The sequence below is a fragment of the Narcine bancroftii genome, chromosome 2, assembly GCF_036971445.1.
Source record: "Narcine bancroftii isolate sNarBan1 chromosome 2, sNarBan1.hap1, whole genome shotgun sequence".
Taxonomy (NCBI): Eukaryota; Metazoa; Chordata; class Chondrichthyes; order Torpediniformes; family Narcinidae; genus Narcine; species Narcine bancroftii.
Genome location: NC_091470.1, coordinates 46,520,249 through 46,538,464, shown reverse-complemented (window position 1 = coordinate 46,538,464; position 18,216 = coordinate 46,520,249). Strand labels below are relative to the sequence as shown.

The window sequence follows — 18,216 nt, the reverse complement described above, 5'->3', positions numbered from 1 at the left end:
GGGATCCACATATCAGAGGACCTCTCCTGGAACTAGCACAACAAGGCAACCATAAAGAAAGCATATCAATGCCTCTACTTTCTAGGAAATCTAACCTCTACTGGTGTACTGTGCAAAGTATGATGATTGGTTGCATCACAGCCTGGTTTGGTAACTCGAGTGCTCAGGAACAGAATCAGATATTTTGGTGCTTGTAGTTTGGCACTGCTCATTTTGGCATTTGCATTTTGGCCATGGACATTTTGGCGAAAAAAAAAAAATTGTAGCCCCTTTGGACATTTTGGCACCTACAGTTTGGCACTGGCCTGGCTCCCTGCTCCCTACCCCCCCCCCCCCCTACTATTTGACCCCTGGCTTTTCAGAAACTCCCTCCTCCCAGGAAACCACTCCCCTGGTGGCAATTGCAGCGGCAGATCTAACTGTAGTGGTCATGAATAATATACTGCAGGATATTAATTATATATGTATGTATATGCAAGTTTCTTGTTATAATGCCTACCTGTGCCTAATCACTTGTAGTGAGGGTTATGAATATAGACTGCTCTGTTTGGTTAATGGTGCATTTTACTTTCGATTGCTTTATCACAATTTCTTGTCAAAAGCTGCATGCACGACATTGCAGAGAGAAAACTGTGACAGTAGCTACAGTCATAGTGGTTGCAGTGAGAAATGTTAGATCATTATTTTTAATAAACAATTTTTTACAATTTAATTAATAATTTTTATGACAATTGGATTGTTTTTAAATGAGGTTTTAATTTTTAAAATAATTTTAAATTCAATTTATGATATATTCCATTATATGTAATTAAACTTACAATAAATAATAAATATATTATAATTTAACAAAAGCCCTTGTTTTTGATTGTTCCCTGACATTTTAATAATTTAAATATATCACTATAAGCTACGGAAAGCCCTCGTTTGCCAGGGAGCAGTTTTCATGGGAGAGGAAGTTTCTGCAATGCCAGGAATTCAGGCAGTGCTGCTACGCGGGGGATTTAGGCAGTGCAATGGGACATAGTTGGCCAGCTGATGGTGACTGGTGCAACGGGCCAAAATATCCAGTGCCAAACTGTGGGCACCAAAATGTCCTCGACCTCTCAGGAACACTGAAGGCTGCAGAAGGCAGCAAACGTTGCCAAATCAATCACGGGCACTTATCTCCTATCCATTGAAGCCATCTATGTGAGGGCTTGCCTCAAGAGAGGCACCAGTATCATGAAGAACCCTGCAACAGCCTGCTCACAATCTCTCTTTGCTGCTCCTTTCTTGGCAGAAAGGTTCAAGAACCTTTCTGGATTTTGAACCCATCAGGCTCTTGAACCTCCCCTTACTACTCCAACCATAAATTACACCAGAACAACCAGAGATTTGTTTACCCCACTGAAATGGAGCTGTTATCTTCTTGTTTACCCCACTGAAACAGCGCTGTTATCTTCTTGTTTACCCCACTGAAACGGCGCTGTTATCTTCTTGTTTACCCCACTGAAACGGCGCTGTTATCTTCTTGTTTACCCCACTGAAACGGCGCTGTTATCTTCTTGTTTACCCCACTGAAACGGCGCTGTTATCTTCTTGTATTAACTATGAATATTTACTTAATTATCCTTTGATATTAATTATCATTTTTTTCTGCCTGGAAATATAATGTAGACTATTGTGGTTGCTGTATCTTATAATATCTGTGTGGCTGCAGCCAGGAAGAATCTTGGTGCATCTGTACATTGTACTTGGGCAATGGACATGGATACAGGAATCCATATAATGAGCCTCTGCATCACTAAGCAAGAAATTCATTCCTTAGATATAGGGATCCAAAACTCAAAATTTCAGTACACTTAAAGATTTATTGTCAGAGTACATAATGACATCACATACAACCTTGAGATTCTGTTTCCTCTGTGCCAGACATTTTTACTTGTCAAAACCAAACTGCGCTCAACAAAAGGCACATGTAAAAAAAAGAGAAAGAAATTTAAACAAATGTAAATATAGAAAATTAATATTCAATAATAAATAAGGTGCAAGAATTCTGAAATGAACCTCTGATTCCTTTTGTTGTTCAGGAGTCTGTTGGTGAGGGGTAGCATCTTATGGTATGAGTCTTGTGGCACCTGTTACTTCTTTCTAGATGGCAGCAGTAAGAACAGAGCATGTTCTGGGTGGTGTGGATCCTTGATGATTGCCGCTGCTCTCTGATGGCAACAATCCATATATATATGACCAATGGTGGTGAGGGTTTTGCTTGAGGTGATATTTGAAGATCAGCACAGAGGGACTGGGGGAGTTGGCTGTTTAAGGATCAGGCCACCCAAGGGATTAGATATGGGGGTGCAAAATAGAAGCTGATCATGGAGTCAAACAGTACAGCTGGTGGAACTTGGCTCTCCTCAGAGCAGGGGGTAGGAGACCCATAGAGGTTTTTAAAGAACTTTTCTCACAACTTGCAAATGCATTAAACTTAATACGTGGAGTATTTAGTTAACTCTGCATATATTAGCAGATGTTTCTGTCCTTTCTAGGAAATCAACACACTAGTGACAATTTAAATTCCACTGACATATTTTACACATCTCTGGAGACAAACTTTACACTGACATATATTACAAACACACTCATTCCCACAACTACCTTGACTACTCTTCCTCTAACTCGGTCTCCTGCTATTCTTTTCGATTCTATTCCCTTCTCTCAATTTTTCTGTCTCTACTGCACCTGTTCTCAAGATGAGGTCTTCCTCCAGCTCTGATCTTCTGAAATGTCTGCCTTCTTCCACAAGCCATCAACTAAACCCTCACCAGCATCTCCTCCATTTCTTGTTCATCTGTCCTGGTCCCCTCTTCTCCCAGATGCAACAAACATAGAATATTCCTTGTCCGCACCTACCACCCACCCATCTCCAGATCCAACATTATCCTCTGAAATTTCCAACACTTACAACAGGGTCCCAGTACCATACACATCTTCCCTTCTCCTCCACTCTCTGCCTTCCGGCTCCCCCCATGGCTCCCTTGTGCACACCCCTCCCCACCAATCGCCCACATGACACCTTCCCCTGTGGCTGCAGGAGGTGCCACTCTTGGCCCCAACAGCTTCTCCCTCACCAGAGCCCGGGGCCCTAAACAGGCCTTCCAAGTGAAGCAACAATTCATTTGTGTATCTGCAGGATTGATTTACTGCATCCGATACTCCCTTTATGGCCTTCTCTACATTGGAGAGACTGGGCACAGACTGGGAGATCACTTTGCTCCATTCACACCAGTGACAATGACCTCCCAGTAGCTACCATTTCACAGTCCCATACTCCCAGCTCTGTATATGGCCTTAAGTGCCATCTAACCAAGACCACCTGTAAAATGGAGGAGTGAATCAAAGTGACATGAGGAAATATTTGTCTGGCACAGCAAATGCTTGTCCAAAATGGACTGTCGGGGTTACTGGGGACAGGCTTAATTGTCGTATTCAAAAAGAAACTAGACTATGTGAGACAATGGGATTGACCACATCCCATTTAAACATCAGTACCAATTTAAAGGCTGAATGGCCTCCCTTTGTTCTGTAACCTTTCTGTGTCTTGTATAATCTTCTGATAGAACCCCCTCAGCAAGTACTGGTACTTATTCTGTGGTTTAGATATAGTATTAGAGGCTGGCAGTGACTGCTTTAGAAGTGGAGAGATAGGGATGCCTCAGTCTTGAGGAAACAAAACAAGCCTAGATGATAAGCAGAATCTGTGTGAGCAATCATGCAGCTAAACAGAGTCAGTTAAATTTAACTCATCCAGTTGATTTTGTATTTGCCTTGAGGTTTATATGGTTCCTTTCACAATCTCCAAATGTCCCAATATTTATCACAGACAATAATTTTGAAGTGTAGCCACTGTTACAATGTATAGTAATATATATTCACTCTCACTTGCCTCATTGTCTAATTTATTTCAAAATGTTGTGATATCTATTCATTCAGTGTTTTAACAAGGTGAGAGTTCAGTGAGAGACAATGTAAGTGAAAGCGACCTCCTAGTCTGAAAAGAATGAAAGGTGAAGGAGTCAGTAAATAACGGTAATTTGGGAAAAAAAATATTCTGTGTTCCTCAAATGACTCTTTTGCTTCTCTTATTAGAGGTGCCAGGCAATGCTCATGGCAACTCTTTGATATCATGTGTGTTACATTTTTAATGTAGTATTGCATGACAATATAAGGAACCTTGAAATACAAAACTGAGTTTATTTTGTCACCTGTTAGGTGAGGTACTTCAACTTTCAACTTCCAAGACCCGAGAATCCACATTTCACCAAATGCTCCTTAATTTTACAGGATAGAAAGAGGCCAATCAAATTGCAGTAAGTGTAAGAAGGAAGAGCCAGGAGGCATTACTGGATGGACCTACTGTAGACCAGAATTTTGTGTTACTTGTTTAATCCTTTATAAAAAGTATTCCTACAAGAGACTACCAGTTTACCTTTCAAACACCAGAGGATTAAAATTTGACAAACTGCATTAATGTTTCATCTACTTTTTGAAAGTCATAAATGGGGTTTGACAAGACCTTGGATCCTATTCTCCATAATTAAACAGCTATTAGAGCCCTATCTTCTCAGATGATCAACAAAGGTGACCCCCCCCAACCAACCATCCAACGACTGATTGCATGTTTTTCAACTAAGAGTTCAAAGTTTCTACATCTTTAAAGAAAATATTTGTACTCATTCATTTTGTTGGGATATTTCAGTGCATAAACACATCTGATCAGGCAGATAGTCCAATGTGAAAATGATATGCAATCATTTTGGTTGTTATGTGAATATTTTAATTTTGCACACTGCTAAAGCACCTTGCACTGAAAACTTAATCATGTTGACTGACAAATGAAATGAAGGAGGTTACGGATGAAAAGAAAAGTTAATGCACCACAAACTGTTTGAATAATGGATGGCTAATGTAATTTAGAAGCATTCCTTCAACACCAGTTCCAGTTCATATTACAATAATGTTTAAAAAGTGAGATCCAGACTATAGGATGCAGAGTGCCTTAATAATATTTATTGTTGGGTAATTTATTTGAACAAATAACTGGAACAAGATTCCCACAGGATCCAATGTTATTTTTACTAGGTGAGATTAGAGGAATTAAACCTAAATTAAAATTGAATATGTATCGAGTGAAATTTGTTCAAATTACCTTAGCAAAAGCTAGAAAATGTATTGCTGTAACCTGAAAGTCAGATATTGATTTGGCAATGGACCTATGGCATGCAGAAGTTTGGAGTTATATTCCACCTGAGTAAATTACATAATTTAAGAGATAAATACCATACATTTTGTGAAATATGGAGCCCATATTTACAAACTGTTGGTGTTAACATTTAAATGAATCTCGAACATTCCCTTTCTCTTATATATGTACATGCAGCCAAGTTTAAAAGTATTGGAAAGTGAAGTACTCCTACTGTGGTTTTCTTGTCCCTTTTTTAAAAGTTTGTGGGGGGGGGGTGGGGATTTAGAGGAGGTTTTTCTTTCTTTTGTATTTTTTTTAAATAAAATCCACGTATTCGCATTAAGTTTGAACTATTATGATGTGTTTAAGGTGGTTTTATATTAAATAAAATATTTATTTTTCATCAAACTTCTCAGAACATTTATCATTAAGTTATTTTGTAAAATTGAGGACTCAAATAAGCTAAAAATTCAAATGTCAACACAAGTAAAACACAAAATAAACTTTTCCCCCCCCCTGAACCAAATATTCTCTTATTGTGACCGTATTTTGGTTTTTGACAGCACAGTGGACATTGCTTCCACAGAATGATTCAGTACTTTCTCCCTTTGCTCTACTGCTCCAGTGACCAGCGGGGCAGCACCAAGGTTTGGTGGGACAGGTATGCCTTTGTCATCTCGCAAGGTCAGCCCCCTCTTCACCCAATGCCCCTGAAGACCGCACATGAAGTTGGTGAACTCCCTCCCCGTTTGCAGTTGCTGTTTACGCCTCGGTTTTAATTGCAGGTTCACTTTTCAGAACTTTTGCAATGTTGAGTGGAAATATCCTAAAAGTCGCAGTCCGGGTCAGGCCTTTCAACCAGGTAAGTCAGTCGGCGCCTTTCGGTATTTTAATGACCGGCATTGAACTCGGGCGGTGAGTGAGCCCCCTTTTGTTATATGGAGACTTGCAATGAACTATTTGACCAGACATTAAAAAGGTCAGAGAAGATTTGGCAGCTCCACGGTGGTTGTGAACGAGCGACAACCATGATGTGACTTACCCCCCTCGGACCGCGGGACCCCTCCGACCCCATCGCTCGGCTCGGGCAACAACCGGGTCAAACATCAGCATCTGGCTTCGGTGAGAAGAACCGGTCCGGAAAGTTACTTCTTTCCTCGGGACGTGTCTGATTGGGGGAAAGAGCCTCGTCTCCTGAGGGTGGGAGATGGGGGCGTGATGGGGGGAGGGGGGGGGGTGGTGGGAGATGGGGGGGGGTGGTGGGAGATGGGGGGGGGTGGTGGGAGATGGGGGGGGGTGGTGGGAGATGGGGGGGGGTGGTGGGAGATGGGGGGGGGTGGTGGGAGATGGGGGGGGGGTGGTGGGAGATGGGGGGGGGTGGTGGGAGATGGGGGGGGGTGGTGGGAGATGGGGGGGGGTGGTGGGAGATGGGGGGGGTGGTGAATATTCCGATCAACGATGAAAGAATGTGATCGGTTGAGCGAATGCATTTTTGTTTTGCTCCATTTAAACGGCAGGTGCTGTCGAATTTGCGTGAATGGGGAAGAAATACTTGCTATTTGCAGACTATCTAATCAAGTCTTTAAGAAATGTAGTTTCGGTATGATGAATAATTGGAAGTTCACTGATTTTTGTTTCAGAAACAATATTTTTTTCATCAGGCTGCCATGTAGTGGATACCCAATCATTCTCTCTCTCTTTTTTTTGATGCGGATTGTTGATCCAAGGTGATGCTGCAATTCGGGAGACATTTTCCAATTTTGTGCCTCCTATGGAGAGCCCTGCCTGGGGAAATTCCAGTCCATTTCACATCAGAACTAATGGTAAAAAAAACACTAGGTCTAATGCAGTCAATTATTTGACAAGAGTTGCCTATTGCTGAGGTTCCCCACTGACAACACAAAGGTAGAGATTGATTCCTAATGTCTGTGGACTCAGTGAGGGTCTAAAAAGAGAAATTACTCCAGAACATATAGATGAAAAACAGTGAAAATCATATCTCTGTTCATATTACCCCAATATTATCCACAACTAGGATCAAAAAAAGTACAAAGCAAGAGGCATGTCGTGTTTTATTTGGAAGCTTCCATTTGACATTTGGAACATTGAGTTTTCACCAGCAAAAAAGAATTGTACATGGACCACCGAAGTGTTTGCTGTTTACGAGTTGGCCAATGTATTATTTATTATTAATGAATGATATGGTAATTATTCAATATTCCAAAGATGCTTTTAGAGGATGTGCTTGTGCCTCTTCTGGAAACTTTTGGTCTTTGTTAGGAGCAGTGGTGGATTAAATACCACCTGGGCACCTCGGCTGAGCTTTAGGAAGGCCCCCTTGAACTTGCCCTCTTGCCCCCCCATTCCCCACCCTGCATTGAAAAGTGTAAGGAGAAATTATTGGATCAAAATGATTTTTGGCGCCCCTCAGACATTTTGGCGTCAGCAGTTTGGTGCTGGCTCTTGCATTTGGCAATGTAATTTATTATAATTTTCATTAAATATAATAAACATTGAGCATTGCTTAAAATTGTTGCTTGGTGCAGTTATGAGTCCAAAACCCAGCAGCAATATAAATTCACCAAGACAAATGGTGACTTAAACAAAAGTTGCCTTTAATTTAAACATAACAACAGGATCGAACTTTAGCTTATTACTATTAACAACCCCCTTCTAATTCTAAGCACGTGTGCATAATGTGTGTATGTTCAGGGAAAGTTCATTGCATTAATAGCCCTGTCATTCACTTCTGCAAGTTCAGTGGTTGCAGGCAATTCTTATACTATTCTCTGGTGCTTAAAGGTAAATGGTTACTGCTCAAGAAGGTTCTTGTTGGTTTCGGAAAGATATTTGTTGCTCATTAGACACACACACAAACTGATCTCCTCCGATCAGTCACTTCCCGTGTCTTGCTGAAGAAACTTGCCCCATCATGGGTTTTCCAAATGATAACCTCTTCTTCCAGGTCACCACAGAGTTCCTCTTGTTTCCCTTATTTCAGGAAAAACACTCTAGCCAGCCATTTCCTCTTGTAAGGACTACAAGGGTTTTCTGAGTTCAACTTTTTGAAAACAACCCATCTTCAAAATGGGGTTTTCAACAAGCCTGCCAGCTTGCCACTTTGCAGCCTCGATTGCAATGGAGCCCGGATTTTGTTCCATTTGCACCTATTTCTGAAGTTCCTTCCAAAGCAGTTCCATTGTCTTTTGCAAAGCCTCTGGTACCTGAATGTCTGGCTTCAGCAAAGCTCTTGCATTTTAAATGAGATGTGAAGTGTATCTGTTTGTGAAGTGACCTACACTGAGCGCACACAATCTATCTCTTTTAAAGACATATTTATATAAAATATAATATAACCTGTAACAGTACTAACAGTTAGGCTACAACAATTTATTTACTTATATTGTGAAGTGAGGAACGGTGCTATGGGCTGTCATGCTGGACCCTGCACTTGGAACAGCAGCTGTTGCTCTATCATGTCAAGCTGACTGACATGGCACTACAAGCGCTGGAGGCTTATCAGTGATAACTAAATTAATGGGACTAGGGACAGGGGCGAACTGGGGCGCTTGTAGTCAACTTACAAAAATTGTACGGGACAAGTGTAAAGTTACTTTAAATTTGCAGGGACTTTGCCTGGCTGATGTGTGGCTCTTTATTATGTTGGAGCTCTGTGCCCAGTTTAAAAGGGTACCTTTTGGAGTCACTAATGGTGTGTCACTGTTTCAGAGGGAAATAACCATATAACCATTTACGGAGCGGAAACAGGCCATGTTGGCCTTTTGAGTCCGCACCGGTTCACTGATTTTGTGCGCCCTCTTCAGGCATTGGTCCCGGTAGATCTTCATTCAATAATGATGCCTCGTGCAAAAAATCTCTTACAGTCTTAGCATATTGTGGAACTTCACTTATACTGGTGTAGTTAATGGATCTTATTCACCTCTAAGAATCTCAGTACATATGTACATTTTACTTATGTATATAACAATCATTTTTTGTATCATATATATTGCATTTACTTCATTCTGATGGGCTGAGTTCCTGCAGCTTCTCAATCAAACATCTGCAATTGCCTTTAAATTGTGTCCCCCTGAATGGATTTGGGACACTTGTTTTTAAACAGGTTGAATACTATGGGCATTCTGACAGTGTCCTTCCACTCTCTCTCTACCGGTGGAACTAAATCCTTGTGCTCCAATTGTTGCTTTGGTCTGGGCTTCTGTCCTTTTGTCTGGATTCTCATCCTCTGCTATTTCAGCCTGAATGGATAAGATTGTTAGGATGTATGAGTTACAGGGTACGTTTCCCTATCTGCATAATGTCACTATCTGTGGAAAAACACAGGCTGAGCACGACAACAACTTAAAGAAATTTTTAGCAACAGCTAAAGTACTCAACCTTACATTTAACGAGAGCAAATGTGTGTTCAACATGACAGAGCTAACCATTCTGGGTTACATTGTCCGTAAGGGCGAAATCCGCCCCGACCCGGAAAGAATGGCCCCCCTTAAGAAGTTACCACCCCCAAACTCAGCAAAAGCCCTTAAAAGGTGTATGGGATTCTTTTCCTACTACTGCAAATGGGTTCGGGACTACACCACGAAGGCATGCCCTCTGTTCGACACTAAATCTTTTCCTCTCTCTCCAATGGCCTTGAAGGCTTTCGAGAGAATTAAAGCTGATATTGCCAAAGCTGCATTCTTATCCATTGACGAGGATGTCCCATTCCAAGTGGAAACTGATGCCTCAGATTGTGCCTTGGCAGGAACCCTTAATCAAAAGGGCAGACCTGTGGCATTCTTCTCCCGCATGTTACGTGGACCTGAACTTAAACATCGTGCCATTGAAAAAGAAGCCCAGGCTATTATTGAAGCTGTACGCTACTGGAGACACTTTCTAGCTGGCAGAAAATTTACTCTTGTCACTGATCAGAAATCTGTAGCCTACATGTTTAGTACTAAACATAAAAGTAAAATCAAGAACGATAAGATGGCACGCTGGTGAATAGAACTCTCAACTTATAATTATGAGATCCAGTACAGACCGGCCAGGTTAAATGATCCCTCTGACGCATTGTCACGATCTGCTGTTGGTGCTCAGCTGGAGGGGCTAAAAAAGATCCATAGCAGACCGTGCCACCCAGGAGTCACGAGATTCTTCCACTACATAAGGGCTAACAACCTTCCTTACTCTCTGGAAGAAGTCAGGAAACTGACTAAAAGCTGTCCTGTTTGCGCAGAATGCAAATCGCAATACTTCAAAGCTCCAGAGGCCACTCTTATCAAGGCAACTTGACCTTTTGAGAAGATTAGCTTAGATTTTAAAGGGCTGTTACCTTCCAACAACAAAAATGTATATTTCCTTACTGTAATTGATTAATATTTCAGGTTTCCCTTTGCGATACCCTGCCCTGACGTCTCGTCAGCATCTGTCATTAAGTCACTTGACAGAATTTTCAGCATTTTTGGTTTTCCCAATTACATTCATCCCGATAGAGGCTCAGCATTCATGAGCGCTGAACTGTGGCGAGCCCTGCTATGAAAGGGGATTGCCACCAGCCGTACCACGAGCCACAACCCGCAGGGCAATGGGCAGGTTGAAAGGGCTAATGCTACAGTCTGGAAGACTGTAAATCTTGCTTTAAAAACACATGGTTACTCTGTTACTCGGTGGCAGGAGGTGCTGCCTGAGGCACTACATTCTATTCGGTCTTTATTGTGTACTGCAACAAATCAAACACCTCATGAACGTATGTTTGCCTTTCCTAGGAAATCAGGAACTGTGATGGACTGGCCAGCCTGTTTATCTGAGCCTGGAACCGTGCTGCTGAAGAGCCATGCTTGGGCGCGTAAAACAGATCCCCTAGTCCAACCAGTTCAGCTACTGCATACTAACCCCAACTATGCTCATGTTACATTCCCAGATGGGAGTACTGTCACTGTACCCCTAAGAGATCTGGCCTCGCCTGGTTTGCCCCTTCCTCACACCCCTACTCAGAGTGAGCTTGAGAGGTTGGAGTCAACCCCCCCCCCCCCCCCAGCCTGTGACCCCTAGTAAGCTTTCAGGTGACTGTGGAGAATGTCTGCCAAGCTGCCTGTCTCCCCTCTGGCGAGCCTTGCTGTACTAGCATTGGCAGTGCATTATCTTTACTGTTAAGGACACTCCCCTTGGTATAACTGTGTATGCACATATTGTCTTTCATTATTGTACGATGAGTTTCAGCTAATAGAAGCCATGATTATTGTTTGGCCACATCATCTTTGTCTACTTCATCAACTGGCACTTTATTTGCATTGTGGGTAAAAACACTGGCATCTCTCTTGCTGTGCCGCATGTTAAGAATTCTGCTCCGGCAGCACTTCACTGGTCTGTGACGGTTGTGCCGGGCCCCCTTACCTTCCGGGCCCCTAGGCTTCAGCCTACTCAACCTGATGGCTAATCTGGCACTGGTTATGAGTGGTTTCTCTTCACACTCTTTAAAGAAAACTATAATGGAAATTGAGTGGATTAATTCAGTGGTATTAGATTTGGGCTTGGAATGGCACTACTTGCCATACCCTGGAGTCAGGTGCATGGGGGTTGGTGTGGAATTGATTTCCACAATACCTAACACCTGCTTTTCTATCTCATTTGGGATTGGAAGCTAGTCAGCCAAATATTGTGAATTGTGTTGATATGAAGATGGGTAGTGTTGATAGTAAGTGGATGGAATTGGGAAACTTACTCAAAATTTAAATGTTAGAACAGCCTGGATAAGTATGGGTTGTAGCAGTTAGACTCACCGACTTTACAAACTCTCATGGAATTAGAATTGCCAAGAGCATCAGTGAATTTTCTCCTTGAAAATCGTGTAACTTTTCAGTCATGATTTTGAATTTATGGATGTTCTTTCCCCATACATGATTTTACAAGAGAGAAAAGGCAATGAGGAGAAAATGTATAATCTCTATGGTTGGCAACAATACTACTGTTGTTAATCCCAAATATCTCAACAACAAAAGAACATTCAGCTTTGATTATTGCTATTGGTCAATGGATGGATACATTGAGGATGACCAGGGAGTCTATTTGCCTGATGAACCCCACAGCAGATACATCAATCAGGTCAGTTTGATTTTTAAAAAATTGTAAGACACTGGATTCCAATAATGAGATGCCTTTTGATTTTAGAATCATAGATGGTAAAATACAATACATTTACTGTATCATATTGGTTAAGTTAATGGACTGGCAGCCAGATTACTGGACGTGTCAAGTGTGGCAGCTGTGAATTGAATTGAAATCTGAAATTTAAATACAAAATGCTTAGTGCAAGATTACTGATGTTTTGTAAAAAAACCTGTTCACAAATGAACTTCATGGAAGGAAATCTGTCACCCTAATCCATTCAAACTATTATGTATCTTGAAAACTTGCTTACAATTTGTATTAAAAGAATACAAGCTATCAACAAATGTTATGTTCTGTATTTTAAAACATTAAAAGTTTATTTTGATTTGAGGACCATTTAGTATTTTATCATTTTTAAATATTGGAAATTCATCTTCTGTCACATATTGAAAGGAAAGGATCTTTAATGACCTTGGGAGAACTGTGCTGGAGAATACCTGGAAAGGGTACAATGCAACTCTCTTTTCGTATGGACAGACAGGATCAGGGAAGAGTTATACGGTGACAGGATTTGGAAGAAACAAGGGTCTTGCCCCCATGATTTGTGAAGAACTCTTCAAGGAAATTAAATTGCATCAAAATGAGAACATACAGTTTTATGTAAGGGGCACAAACCTTTTTGTAGTAATTTTAAGTTTGTTCCAAATCTGATTTAACATCTCAATCTGCCATTTTATATGGTATTAATTGTCTTTTGCAGGTTTATTTTAGCATGTTTGAGATCTACAATGAACAGGTATGTATTAATATTGCATCAATGAACAGGTATGTATTAATATTGCATTATATAATAGCAAAATGGTAATTGTGCATCTGGATATAATGGATTTATCTTAACTGTTATGGAAGAGTGAACATCAACACAAAAGAAAAACATTTTATGCACACATCCACATTTTGGAGTTAGAGGAAAATATAAACCATAGATAGCTACTAACTGAATAAGTGCAAGAAGTCAGCAGGTCCAGCAGTACCTGTGAATTCAAGGGAATGGTTGGAGACCCCACATTAGGAGTATATCGAAGTCTGGTTCACATTTTCTAACAACTGGATATGGTGGCCATACAGCAGTTAAATTATAAGGCTAATAACCCAGACTAATAGCACAGGACTAACATCCTAGCTTTGTGTGTTCATACCCCACCATGGCAGCTGTGGAATTTGAATTTAGTCAGCTGGAATTTTAAGAATTGCCATTATAAAAGCAAAATCTGATTCCTTTATTCCATTCCAAAGGAGGATATCTGCTATCCTTCCTGGCTTGCTTGTGGTTCTGGATACTAATTCATGTAGTTGTCTCTTAAATGGTCTTTCAAACCATTCAGGTATACTATAGCTGTCACATCAAAACAGAGTCCAAAATAATTTGACATTAATCTGTATGAGACAATATTATTACTAACCAGTAAACCTTGCAAAGTGCTTTTCACAAATATTGAGGGACAGTGGGAGATTATGTCCCACAGATTATGGTAGTTGAGCAACAGCTGGCATAGTCATCCTTACAGAATAATGCAACTCCTACAACAGCAGGACAGAGCCACAGAAATATACAGGCAAATGTGAGTACCCCAAGGGTTGAGAATTGGGCTTCCATTACCCTCAGTAGAGAATTTCACAGACTTATTTTGGTTTAGAAACTTCTCATTATTTCTGTCATGAACATTCTACTTTTTTTATATTTATAAATTTAGAAATACAGCACAGTAACAGGCCCTGCCATCCAAATACTCCAATTTACCTGCTAACAATAAACATTTTGAAGGGTGGAAGGAAACTGGAGCCCCTGGAAGAAACCCATGCAGACACAGGGAGAATGTACAAACTTCTTAGACAGTGCTGGATTCAAAACCAAGTCACTAGTGCTGTAATAGCGTTGTGCTAACCGTGCCCCCCAATTTATCTGCATCTACTCTATTAATTCCTTAAGAATTTTGTGTCTCAATGAGGTCAACTTTAATTATTCTGAACTCTAACTAGTGGCCTAGCCTAACACAGACTGCTGAAAGGTCTCCATGGGTTGGACTGGAGCCCTTCATCATGACTGGAATGTAGAGAAGAGAAGCTGGTGAAAACAGGACAGTGTGGAAGGGTATTGCAAGGACTCATGTGGGATTAGTGAACGAGGAAGACGTGAAACATGACAGCAGAGGCAGTAGGTTGGCAGATGCCAGACAAAGGGAGAGAAAGGATAGAAATACAAAAGGGTCAGGTAGAGGAATGTGGGACATCCAAGGTGGAGTGGGTGATGAGAAGCCAAAGTCTATCAATGCTGGAATCTGATAAGAAGAAGAAATTGATGGAAAGAGAGAGATCAGATAGAACTGGGGTGGGGAGGGAGTAGTATATTCCAGTGTGGAGATCGGGGTGAAATCAAGGAATAAGAGTGGGTGGGGTAGATAAAAATTGTGACAGAAAAGGGGAGGAAGGGGGAAGAGTAGAAGTGGTACAAAAAGAGAGAGAGGACTCATAAGAAAATTCTATATTCATACTATTGGACTGTAGAATTTCCAGGTTGAAAATATGACATGTTGTTCCACTAGTTTATATTGGACCTTCCTTTCGTAGTTTTTTTTTTGTTGTTGTTCCCTTTTCCACCCACTCCCATTTGGTTACTTGGTGTGACCTCCACAACACTGTTGAAACCAAATGGTGACTGCTTCTCCGAGTACCAACATTTGTGGGTCTAAAGTTGAGTTTCCTGCAGCTAACTATTTTAACTGCCCCAACCATTCCTAAAACAACAAGCTTGTTCTTGGCCTCATCAATTGTTGAGGAACTTGAGGAACAATATATGTTATTCCTCGATAGCCTTAAATCTAAAAAAAAAATTGGGTAACTCCCAGCCCTATCTGGTTCCACTGTTTCCATCTCTCTGTACCTTCCCCCGAACTTGCTATTTTTATCCTCTCTCATGCTTTCCTCCCCACCCCCCTTCCTTGTGATCAGCCTCTTCATATCTAATATCTTCTGTCTGATCATCTCTGGGGCCCTCCGTCAGCTTCTTTCCCCCTTTGTATGTAATATTACCCCCTTCTTTCAAGAGAAATGGTCCAGATCCAAAACGTTGACTGACCATTTTTACCCATGGATGATGTCTGATTTGTTGAGTTCCTCCAGCAGATTTTTGTCTCAAGATTCCAGCCTCTGCAGCTTTTGGTTTTATCTTTGTCTCTGAAATTCAGTGAGCTTATACTCTGCTATTGGACTCCAACATTAGAGTAAGGAAGTCACTAGTGTAGCTTGGCCAGCAGGTTTAGGGTTTCTACATTGGCTTAGAAGATCCGTGCTAGCCCATGGATTCAAGGGAGACAAATAGTAAATGCCAGCATACAGTGTGAATGGTGATATGACATCATTTTCCAGCAAATTATTTTCTTAAGTAACATATGAAAATTTAGTCAAGCTGTTAAGAAGTTACTAGAAGTATGTAGTTGCATATAAGAATGCATTATTTAACTCAAAATTTTCCATTTGGCCAGGGGGAAATCTCATTAATAATGGGCTTGCCTTCTACATGAGCCAGAATTTGCAGTAAATTGCACAATCCTCCTGTCAGCAATTCCCTTCAACAATTTTATCACTGCTTAAGAGTGTTCTCATAGTTTTCACATCCATCACTAACTCTGGAAATGTTTTTCTGTGTAAGAGTTTCTGTACTTTATTAGATCTCATCATTGTAATCTTATACCCATGACTTCTTGCACCTACCTATTCAGCCACAGGAAATTATCCACAATGTTATAATTTTGAGCATTTCATACCAATGTCAGGCAGCATCCTTAGGAAACTAGCAATCCAGAACAGAAGTTCAGAAACAGCTGTTACCCCTCCTCCATAGGAGTCCTCAACAATAAACTCCTTTAAGGACTCTTATTTTTGCACTTCATTGAATTTTTTAATCTCTGTATTGCAAAGTCAGTTTGTTTATATTTCTTTGTTATTTACATGTATACATATCTTTTTGAATACAGTTTTTTGCACTTCCAATACGTGGTAATTGTGCCTCGGCCGCAGGAAAAAGAATCTGGGTTATATGTGATGCAATGCATGTCCTCAGCCTGACCTGTTTTTATTTTAGATTTCCAGTAACTGCAGGTTTTTTGATTTTTCACATACTTAGTGATCAGCATTAACCTTCAGTTGATATTATGCGCATGACCATAAAGAATGTGAATCGTTTCCAGCCTTTAAAACTTCTCTCAATGTACTTAACGTGATATTTGCTAAAACAAAAACAATAATATTGGAATAATTGTATGAAACAGTGGCAAAATATATTTGTCACATTTTAAAATTATGGCTATTATTCATAACTTTTTGGCCATGCCAAATTCTGGTGAATTTGTAGTAGATTGATTAAAGTGATCAGACATTGATTGGCAGCTACCCTTTTAGAGACTTATTATTTATTGTGGTGACTTGTTTTGGATTTGAAGGTTCATGATCTTCTGTCAAAGATTCGAAAACCAAATGGTCTGCGGATCCGGGAAGGCAAAAATGGATTTTATATGGAGTGCCTTAAGTCAGTTCCCTGTGGCAATTTTGAACAGCTTGAGGCTTTCTTGAAACAAGGAATCCGGAACAGAAGCGTTGCCTCAACAAATTGGAACACCAGTAGCAGCAGATCCCATATGGTGATCAGAATCCACTTTCAGCAGGTATTATGTGTTTGAACACTCAGAAAGGTCATGAGAAATGTGGAACATTTCTGACATCTTTTGGAACTGCTGCCCATAAAACATACTGAGCTAATAGGTGAAATAAAAATAAGTAATACTGGAAAAATTGCATGAGGCAGTGAGCAATGCAATTTCATATATGAATATGAAATCTTTGTAATTGGTCATTATAAAAGGTGGTTCAGCAAATTTGATCCTGCTTCTTAATTTAGTAAAATTTGAAGAGATTAAAATTTATTTTGTCAAAATTTCTCAGTTTAAATTATGGAGATAATAATATTAAGACAAGTACAAATGAGAAAGGAATAAAAGTAAAATTGGAAATGAAAACAAGTGGAGATAATCAAATCCAAGATGGTTTGACTAAAAAGTTATAAAAGTATTACTCCAGTGAAATTTAGTATGCATGATGTAAAATAACTTGAAGTGAAATTAGATTGATTATTTTTGGGTATTTGCTGATATTTTTGATACTTTTCAAAAAGGACAAGTGGGTGTAACCATAGAACCAGGCTCATCTAATCTGTGCCAAATTATTACTCTGTCGAGTCCCAATTACCTGCACCTGGACCATAGGCCTCCCTATCCCTCCTATCCATATACCTCATTGTTCAATTATCCATGTTCCTATTGTTCAATTGCAAGTTTAGAACCTGGAATTTGAAATCTTCTGAAAAGAATGGTAAAAGAATAATGGAGCTGCATAATTTAAAGTTAAAATCACAATGGGTGTATGAATAGATCCTTGGAACAGATTTCTAAAATCAGCAAAAGAAAAATCACTCAATATTGTGCTTTTATTTTTGTTTGTCATTTATTAGCATTATGGACAGAAAACCATGGATTAACTTCCATCAGCATTTTGAGCTTTGTTTTACTTTCGCTTTACCTCTATTGACTCTAGTGTGCTCGTGGATAAAAATTTCTAAATTGAGTTTCAGAACAAATTGTGAGACGAGAATTAATTGTTCCTTATTGACATAGCACCTGATATAGGTGGCTCAAAGCTCCAGTATTTTGAGGCCATCTGTATTTATAACACGTTAAAACTATTTAAAGAATAATGCAAGTCATTGAGAACATGTAAAACTCAATCTGCAGTATGGTCTGTCACCCAAATATATGTTTAGTTTCAAATGCTGC

General features: G+C 40.2%; 1 protein-coding gene across 1 annotated transcript in view; it reads left to right on the top strand.

Annotated features, from left to right (window-relative positions):
• Positions 1–18,216, top strand: part of LOC138752864 (kinesin-like protein KIF28) — a 92,656-nt gene that overhangs the window by 12,156 nt on the left and 62,284 nt on the right. The window contains exons 2-6 of the mRNA XM_069915482.1: positions 6,007–6,083; positions 12,134–12,325; positions 12,785–12,991; positions 13,092–13,127; positions 16,831–17,052. Coding sequence (XP_069771583.1) covers positions 6,007–6,083; positions 12,134–12,325; positions 12,785–12,991; positions 13,092–13,127; positions 16,831–17,052 — 734 coding nt within the window. The remainder of the gene's footprint in view (positions 1–6,006; positions 6,084–12,133; positions 12,326–12,784; positions 12,992–13,091; positions 13,128–16,830; positions 17,053–18,216) is intronic.